The sequence below is a fragment of the Carassius auratus genome, chromosome 12 (assembly GCF_003368295.1).
Source record: "Carassius auratus strain Wakin chromosome 12, ASM336829v1, whole genome shotgun sequence".
Lineage (NCBI taxonomy): Eukaryota > Metazoa > Chordata > Actinopteri > Cypriniformes > Cyprinidae > Carassius > Carassius auratus.
The window spans coordinates 3,552,129-3,562,025 of NC_039254.1; the positions used below are offsets into that span (position 1 = coordinate 3,552,129).

The 9,897-nt window shown below is 36.9% G+C and overlaps 1 protein-coding gene across 1 annotated transcript; it reads right to left on the reverse strand.

The window, feature by feature from the left end:
- Positions 1-522: 522 nt before the first annotated feature.
- On the reverse strand, positions 523-4,898 carry LOC113111508 (sclerostin). Its single transcript, XM_026276284.1, has 2 exons — positions 4,568-4,898; positions 523-2,462 (listed from the first exon to the last, which is right to left on the reverse strand). The coding sequence occupies exons 1-2, from the start codon at positions 4,809-4,811 to the stop codon at positions 2,068-2,070; spliced, it is 639 nt and encodes a 212-aa protein (XP_026132069.1). The 5' UTR covers positions 4,812-4,898; the 3' UTR covers positions 523-2,067.
- Between the last annotated feature and the right edge of the window lie 4,999 nt (positions 4,899-9,897).

Below are 9,897 nucleotides of genomic sequence, written 5' to 3' on the forward strand. Positions count from 1 at the left end.
CAAAAATACAGTACATAGAAAGGAAATTTGTTTGTTTTACAGCATAATGACTCCATGTAGTGTGCACTGAGCATCCTGGACCCAGTTAAGACTAATATAGAGAATTTCATCATGAATTTCATCATCTTGTCTGTTGCACTAAAGTGTGCAACAGACAAGATTAGAGGGACTAAAACAAGTCTGCCAATTCACATTCCCTTGTCAATCTATGGCTCAGACTCCGCGAGCTTAAACAAACAAACAGATGAATGGAGGCCTGTGGGTTGAGTTCACTACACCGGATAAAAAGAGCTGTTTCTGTTGTGACTGTACTGTTCCTGTCTGACGAGGAGATTCTTTCCTTTTCTTGCCTTTTGTAAAGGTGTCTTAGACATTCCAAAGTGCTACAAAGCCTCTACTTCCTAATTGTGGAATATTGTTTATAGAGGGCTTATTGAGGGACGGATTTAGCGTGCGGGCACAGCCCAAGAGGAGAAAGGATCTGTCAAAGCTGTCTGACAAGAATGATAACAAACACGCTTCTTTTCACATATATACGTTGCTTAACTTTATTCATGTACTCTTTTCGTTATGAAATTCACTATAATTACATATAGTACAATAATGGCTATTATTTTCTACAAAGATTGCATAAATAATTTAAATGATGAAATTGAAAAACAATAAATATACAATTCATTCTATGTAACAGTCTTTTGGTCGGACAGAGAGTGGGGATCCATTCTTTGGAAGAGGATGCCACTCAATGAGACCACACAGGTACAGTATGTACAAGTTGCTATTCATGGCAAGTCTGCTTACATTAAAAAAAAAAAAAAAAAATTACAAAAACCTTCCAGTTGCTATTTCAAATACACAATTGAAAAATAAGCAAATGTTATCAGCACTGATCTGGGAAAAAAAAAAGGTGGGAAAGTAACGAGCAGAAAATGTTGAACAATTGGCATTCTCTTATCTCTTTATCCTGTGTAAAATCAACATCCAGACCACAATTTCAAAGTTTGGTTCACTTATTTGTCTCTACTTTTCCGGTCACGAGACAGGAAGGATGACATCTTTGTTGAAGACTTCAGTAATGGATGTAGGTAAACCTGCTAGCGATTGCAGATAGCTGAATATCTCCAAATGGTTTCCATCGAAGTAAGGGTGCAGAAAGGTTTTTTGCCCGGGAGGAATTGCTGCAGATTGCTGCACACATGTGGGCCTCTTTTTCGGGTGTTCTAACAAACAGGAACTGACCATGTCTAGAGGAAATAGCTTTTTATGACTCCAATCCTAAACACAGGAATGGAACTATTTGGTAATTAGGACAAGTCGCAGGAATATCGTTTGCGGTTCTTGACCTCCGGGGACTTGGACCGTGGAGGGCTGACACAACTTTTCGAACTCTCCGTAACTGCCAGTTCCGATCAGTTTCTTGTGGAAATGTGAAGTTGCAGACACTCACATGGTGACTGGCTCGGCTCCCCGGCCTGTCAAGAGGACTCGTGGGCTGGTCAAACTGACCAAGGTTAAGAATTCTGGGCCTCAGCGATCTGTCAGCAGTGGCGTGTCTTTTGGGCCCGACACGGCTGAACGGTCAAATCATACACTGCTCCAAGTCCCAGAAGAGGAGGACAAATCTGGTACACAAACATTCAAATGAGCGTTTGGTGGATTGGTTGAGCGCTCAGCGTGCTTGCCTGTAGTTAGCTTACCCTTTCAATGAACTTCAAACTCGAAATGAACTGCCTGGGCAAGAATATATGGAGTTATTCCTCCTTCTCTCAAAAATATCATCATTCCCTCAACTAATCTCACATAACAGCATACATCTTTTACTCAAGCGTCCATTAGTCTGCTGGCATTCTGTGATCAAACTGGAACTATTTCAGCTCAAGAACACATACAAACAGCGAGACATCTGAAATACATTGCAAACTTGTTGGCACGCCAACATGTTTGTTAAAAGCTAATGCGTTTGTTCATTCCCTTGTAGCTGAGGATTGCAGTTTCTGAAATATGTATGCATACGTATGTATATAGGTGTATCTGTATGTGTGCAAGAGAGAGTTTCTGTTTTCCCCCTCAGTACGAATTGCTGTTGACCGACGGCACTTTGCTGCGGTGCTTCTTATTGCGTCGTGGCTTCTTGGACGACAACTCCTTGACGTCCGATTGGTTGTGATGGCGAGTGTAGCGTTTGCACTTGCAAGACGTGACGACTCGGATTTTGTATGTCCGGTTTGGTCCGTTAGGACACTGGAGCTGTATCCGCTGGGTGCGGGAGTGAGCGGGAATGCAGCGGTAATCGGATGAGCTGCTTCTCCACCATTTTCCCCTTAGAATTGAGTTTGGCATCAAGTGAGCTGGAAGGCATTGACCAGAACACACCAGTTCTTTTACAGGTTTGACGCTGCGGCAGGATCCATCGGTAATGTAGCGGGTAGAACGCAGCTCCCGGCAACTTAGTTCAGAGGCTCCTGGGAAAGAGAGGAGAACCCAAACAAATTAGTTAAATGTTTAGGGATGCATCATAAATAAAACACAGCTACCAGAACTGGTATTTATTATAGCCTGGATGACTTCATGGGTTTTGGATCATTCACAGCTACAATAGACAAAACTGATTTTTTTGTTTTGTTATATACACAGACATTAAGTAAATTTCCTAAAGTTGCCTTTGTTGTGTGTTTTGTCGAGTTTCCCAGAAAAAGTTGTTGTGTGTCCAGCCAGCAAGGAAATGCATGATAAAATCTTTTAATATCGGTAAAATATGTTTTTTATTAATCTGGTTTGGATTTGGCTAGTGAAGTTATAGATATGCTATAATTTGGAATTGATGAGAATCCAAATAAATTAGAAACCCACAGACACTAAACATCATACCAGATTGTTCTGTACAGAAAAGACAATAAGAGATGTCACTTTTAATGCATTAGTTAAAGAGATGAAAGTGAGATTGGAAAGATCTCCCTTCATGGAGAAGAACAAAGGATTTATGTGTGTGATAAGTTCAGGTTCTGCCTCCCCTGATTCTCAGAAAACCTGATCTGATGTTTTATGAGGAGCAGGACGAAAGCCAGAGGAAGATGAACATATTTCAACATGACCCCACACTGACCACCAGAGAAACTACACCACACTTCACCCCTTCAAGAGCAGAGTGTGATATCTTTCACCCCCTAACGAGCAAGTATAACGTACGTGCTTGGCTTGATTACTGTCTCCTTATGCTGAAACACAACATCATTTTAGGGGTGTCCTGACAAAACTAGCTATTTGAAAATATTTTGTTGACTTTGCGAATTGCTCAATCCTTAATTATTTGTATTATTTATTGTTATTGTCATAATTGCATTACTCTGTTAATGGAGGTTCGCTTGTTATTATTTTTGGAAGTAATCTGTGTATTTATTTAGCAATACATTTAGACATCCAATTTCTCATACACATTTGCTTTTTTTTTTTTCAAAGTCTTGATTTGTGTTCTGGAAACAAGCTCTTTTAGAGATTTTTATTTTCTTAATCCTGACATTAACATACACAAACACACACACAGTGTATATTGTTAGACCTAGGTTTGAATTCACAGTAGTTTTACTTTTCACAGGTGGGAGTCATTCGCTATCAAGGCAATACCCTGAAGAAATGACCCCTTAGAATAACTTCTCACATTTTCAACTACCATGAAACCATACTGTTGCAATTAGATGGTTATGGAAAGGCAGACCTTGTCTAATTAGGTAAAATTGGGGACAAAAAAAGGGTTATCCAAGTTAGTGCATCACTTTTGCTGGTGTAAAAGTGGAACGGCAAGAATAGTTTCTAAACTACTTTAAAGCTTTTATTTAAAAGCGGCCACGTCTATGTAGATGTGTAGTCCTGTATAGACTATACAGGAATATCCAGTTTCGTTGAAGTAAATTATTATTTTATGTCTAGCCTACATACTGTATACATACCCTATAAAATGCAGGGTGAATCCTCAAAGTCAGTGGTCGGCAAAATAACATGTTATTAAAAATTAGAGCAAATTATTATAGATAGATAAACCCCATAACCTTTTCAGTTGCTAATGTCCATTTTATATAACAGATCTATCTAGCGGAAATTGTCTAATAATATGTGACACAAATTCTTTATCATACCTCTTGATTTTTACACACATTTAAAACACAGTACTCAATTTTTGTATGCAATCATGCTAAAACTTACTAAAATACGCATTTTCCTTGAGAGTACTAAAATGTATTTTCCTTAAAACAAGCTGTAGGCTAATTATTTACATAAAATATCAAATCACTAATATAACTTTTTCCTTAAGTCTTTGCTTAAAATAGCTAAAATAATATTCAAAATAACTATGTAAACTAATGCAAGGCTACATGGAGGGTTATTAAAATTAAAAATAAAAATCTATTGGGGGATTATTTTAAGGTGTTGATTGACAATGCCCAATTTTAAGGGAAAATAACCCACAAGTAATCTTACATGAAAAAAAATCATTGTTCTATAATATTTTATGTGTTGGTGCTTTGATAGAGCTCAGTGCTAAAAAATTACATATATTTTTCATTTTACTTACCATAAGTACGTGAGTTGGCTGATGACCTCCTTCCTCCGTTCTTAGCTCGGTTCATTGTGTTGTTGTTATTAGAAATTTGTATCTGCTCCTCTGGTCTATTCGTGTCTTCTGTGTATTCTGGTATAATTTCTGTAGCATCGTTTTTTAAAGCTCTCCATCCGTGCGCAGCTGTGAAACATCCCTGTAGCAGCAGCAGCAGCAACAGCCGCGCGCCGCACTGCACGAGCGCTAGAGACACCTGCATACTCAACTGGAGAACGAGACGTTCCGCGGACAAACTCGGACCGGTTTTCTTCTCTTCGTGACAGACTTGCCTTTTTAAAGTACCACAGGTTTCGCAAAAAAAAAAAAAAAAAAAAAAAAAGTTAATTTAGCGCTTACACGAAGTGGGAGGGATTTCGGCAGAGACGCTCATTCAGAAACTGATAGGAGGAAGGTGCACGCGCAGCAATGTAAGGTCAACTTGGAGAGAGAAAAGTCATCTATTTTTTTTACAAGAAATGAGACAGCATGTCTTTATGTAGCTGTGTCTCATACTGTGTCGTTTTCTATTGTCTTTAGCTAAAGACAGACTGAAGCTTGGACACACATTAGGCTATCATTCTATTAAAATTAATAATTTTTTATAATACATTTTTAGAGCCTACTATTTTATTATTTTTTATAACAGCGTGTAAAATATAAAATGACTTTACAAAATGAATTTAAATAAAGGTTTTTTAAAAGAATGTTCTTCCAAAGTAGTCTATCTTTTAGCAGACGCAGTCTTAACGTAACTTGAGTTACATTTACGTGCGTGTGACTAACTTGTAAATAAGATTAATCACTACTGAAACTTACTGAAAAATATTATGTATGGGTGTACTAAGTTTTACTAACAGCAAATCTTTTGTTTTTGGCTTACGTTTTGACTCTGTTTTTGCGCACGTATATTAGGGACACATTAGCAGTCTGACAGTATAAATTAAAGATGAATATGAATAAGTAGTGCGACGCACAAGATGCAGATGCTTTATGGCAAGTAACGGACTCACTTCAGCTTTAAATGCATGGCTTTGTACAAACACTGCCCTCTTGAGGGAGCCAAACATACATCTTGAAAAGTATGTTTCTTATTTCTGGCATATTGTACACATTCTGCTTCTCCTGTCAGTTAAGCTAAGCAAAGGATAGAAAATATCTCAGTATGCATGACACTGGTTGAGCAACAACTTCTAACGCTACTCTGATGCATTGTTGTACGCCAAACGTTCAAGCTTAGAAACCACTTTGGCTGAGAGAAAAATCGGATCTATTGTGACTCTTCTTCTCTTCCTGTCATCATGAAGATCAAAATGTCCACCACAAGCCTAGTCTGATTGCAGCCTATGTTCCTTCCCTGTCATTCACTGGCTGTTTTTATATCTCTTTGGGTTTGTGCACAGAAAACACAGTTTCCAGGCATGCTTTATCAAGATAGCAGCTCGAGCATAAATAACACTTCGATGTGTTCCAGATTTACAAGGGCAGCCAGCAAAATATATTTTTATAAAGAAGAAAAAAAGGTAACACAATGTCAAAGCCACATAAACAAAGCATTTAACTCATCTGGACTGACAGGGCTGAACTCAGTGCGTATGAAATACAAACATACTGACTTGCAGCTGAGCATTAAAAGTTTTCAGATAAGATGGAACTGGGTCAAAGTTGAGCAGAAATGTTACTCTTGCAAAAAAAAAACATGTTCTGGGTACTGCTATTAATTTTTTTGCCCCCTGATTCGTGATTATAGCTTTAATAATTGATTATATTTAATTTATTTAATAATATATTATAGTTATAATAATACAGTATATTGTATCTTATGGTTTATATATATATATATATATATATACATACATACACACACACTGTATAACAACATCTATTGCTATTGCTTCCATCTACAAATGCCTAGTGTCCAAATCATTTTTGGGCGCCACATTTCCATTTATTTAAAATTCCTTACATGTGTAATAATAAAGTGGGAAAATGATCTTGTATCGGCGATAATCAGGGTCATTTTTCACACAGAACTAGAGTCAGCAAACAGATTAGGGGATACTCTGAGGGATGTAGTCATAATAACATTTCACAAAGCCTGCCAAAAGGACACATCGATGTAATACGTGGTAAATGGAGCCTTTTTGCACCAAAACATCAGCGATTTCTTCATTCAAATGTAGATAACACTATTTTAAGCTGTCCCTGGGACTGATGTCTCATTTAATACTGCAGTCCTTACAAATATGATTATAAATGAAGCATCTGTGTAATGTTACAGAAGAAGAAAAAAAAAAAGATGGAAATTTTTTATCCATGATTTATAAAGTACAGCTCCCCTGCAGCTCATGAACATATAATCTTACAGTAATACTTCACTTCTCAATCAGCCAAGTCATTTGCATTTGTCATTATTAGCACATTTTTCATGTTGAAAAAAACAATAGTCTGAACATTTAGCAGAAATAGAAGCACATTAGATGTTTAAATAAACCATGACTAGCTGAATCATACTGAGAGCACTTCCAAGTCTAAATCATGTTTTTTAAGAGTTCAGTTGAGTTTAAGAGCAGTAGAAACCTCAGCTGTGGTTTTATAGTGCGTCTCGGCAAACCTTGCTGACCGCTGGGTCTGTGTGTTAACCGCTCTGTAACCACTCGATGTAGAGTGCTGCCATAAGTGCATTTGTAAACATTGATCACCGAGCATATTATTCACTCCATTTATGCATTGATGATTCCTGTGACATAAGCACACACTAGCAATGTTGTTGCAGCTAGCAGGTGAAAAAAAACAAAAGATATTAAACTCATTCTTATGGGGGTTATGAATAACTAGGATTTGTGGGGGAAAGATTACAACTTTAGTATTTATGAGAGAATGCCGTGCGTCATTGTTCTCTAATGCACTTTGTTACAATCCAGATTGCTAGTTTTCCGTTATTATTTATTTATTTAATCAAATCTGGTCCAGGATTACTGCAAGTGAGATTTTGCAGAACAACAACATGTCTTGAAATTCTAGACATTAGCATTGACATTCTTCTGGTGAGTATTAATACCTGTCAGTGTACTTGTAATGGAAATAGAGAGTGTAAAAAGTCACAAAACAGAAAACCCTCAAAGAGCCGAAAACGGTTTTTCATAGCACATGAATCACTCATTCATTGGGTGTTAATTTTCAGAGTGAAAGTGTCTCTGAGTGTATGTGGAAACACTGCTTTTCCGATATAGCGTCATCATTTCCCAGAATGAGAGAAAGGTGCGTTAATTGCCCATGAACATATAAAAAGGCTCAGCTGCTGAGCATGCAGGAATTTTTGGGGGGTTCTAAGAGAGGGAGGGGAAAAAGGAAGTTATTTCAAAAGCGTGTTTCAAAAAGCTCCACAAGTTTGCTTTTTTATAGGATCAATAAAACCAGATAACAAGCAAGTGAAAATAATCTCACTCTCTGGTATCTAATCCAATAAAGACTAATTATAAGCAGGACTAATAAACAGGGTCATGCCACTGGTTGTCTTGTGAAGCTAGCTGATGATGGAGTAGCAGGAAAGATATTCGCACTGGCCACCCACACTGAAGAGAACTGTGGTGAGAAAATAAACCTGCTTTGAAAAGGACAGGTTTCAGACACCTCACAGTGTGGACTTTCCTTCCGTCTGTTTCTGTCAATGCTATCGATTTGTCATGGACTGCCAAAGACAACAGACGTGTAGGTAAATCCTTCTTTGTGCTGCTGATATATTGTTACAACCTTCTTCTCTTTGGTTTCCTCCAAGTCAGAGGTCACTCTAAAAGGTCGTTGTTGTCAGCATACCAAGCTTTTTATTTATGCACAAATTTGCGAGGAAATGTGTGAGAAATTCATAGTGTTAGACTAAACGCAGGCCACAAATCTATTTTAGTGATACTCTGTTTAGAGCGTATTGTGCTTGATATCATTTCCAAAACATTTTATGAATATTTATGGTTGATTCTTGCTACTTTGGATCTCTGGCGCCCATATCGAGACTTCGGTGTCTTCCAAAACTAGCAAATGGATTAATACCTGACCTTGCAAATAAGGGTCAACTGTGAAGCCTGTTCTTCATTAACACATGTTTCTCTTTTGTATCTTAGCTCTGGCTGCATTTGTGCATCAATAACGCTGATGAAGATCCTTTTTCATGTGGTTTTTGTGTCTGTGGCTAATTAGAGATCATTACAGTTGATCTCCCACAAATAATGAAGTTGTGTCTAATTTGTTGTTCTACATGACTAGGAACAAGAGTCGTGTGCATATTTCACAACTAAAATCAAACAATGCCTTGGGAAAAATAACAGTGCATCCAGCTTTAACTTTCTTCCAAATTTGCTTCCAAATCAAACACTCCCACCAGTATCTCACCAGCAATCTGACCGTGCAGCCATATTTTGCTGTTCTTTACATGACAGTTCTTTAATAGATATCAGACACACTTGGCAAGGCCCCGCAGGAACGACACAACAGCAGAGAGCAGGGAGATGAAACGAGCAACACCACTGCGGGCACAAGTGCTTGGAAGAGGATCTGAAGGCCATCCATTCCAAGAATGTTCTCTCCCATATTTCCCAATAATTAGTGCTGCTCCACAGATGTTCCTTTTTTCTTAAGTTTTCATTATGGGAGCATGCAGTGAAATGAAAAAAAAAAAAAAAAAAGTTGAACAAGGGAAACATCATATGCTTTTCATTTAAGCCAGTCATTAATGAAGACGACAAAGAAAAGGGGGATATCCTTCACAAGAAGTGCCATTAATAATGAGATTTGAAAAGATAAAATGCTAAAATTGAGATCTTCTGGCAAATTATCTATCTGGAATTTAGTCAAGCTCAACTAAACAACGTTCTCAAAGGTTTTCTTTATTACAAAATCTGTCCTGCAATATTTGTAAAAAAAAAAAAAAAAAAAAATGAAAACAATAAATTATGTATTATTTAAACAAACACATCATGCATGACCTTAAAGAAGTAGTTCATCCCAAAGTTTTAATTTTAATCATTCTAATCAAATCCTTCAAAAACGAAAGCTTGTATATATTAACAGAATATAAATACATGAAATGTTGTAATGAAAGTTGAAATTCATTATTATATATTATATACATTATTTCATCTAAAAAATACATTTACATTTTTCATTTTATTTAAAACACACACACACACACACACACACACACACACACACATATATATATATATATATATATATATATATATATATATATATATATATATATATATATATATACAGTATATGCATGCATGACCTTAAAGAAATAATGTAATTAA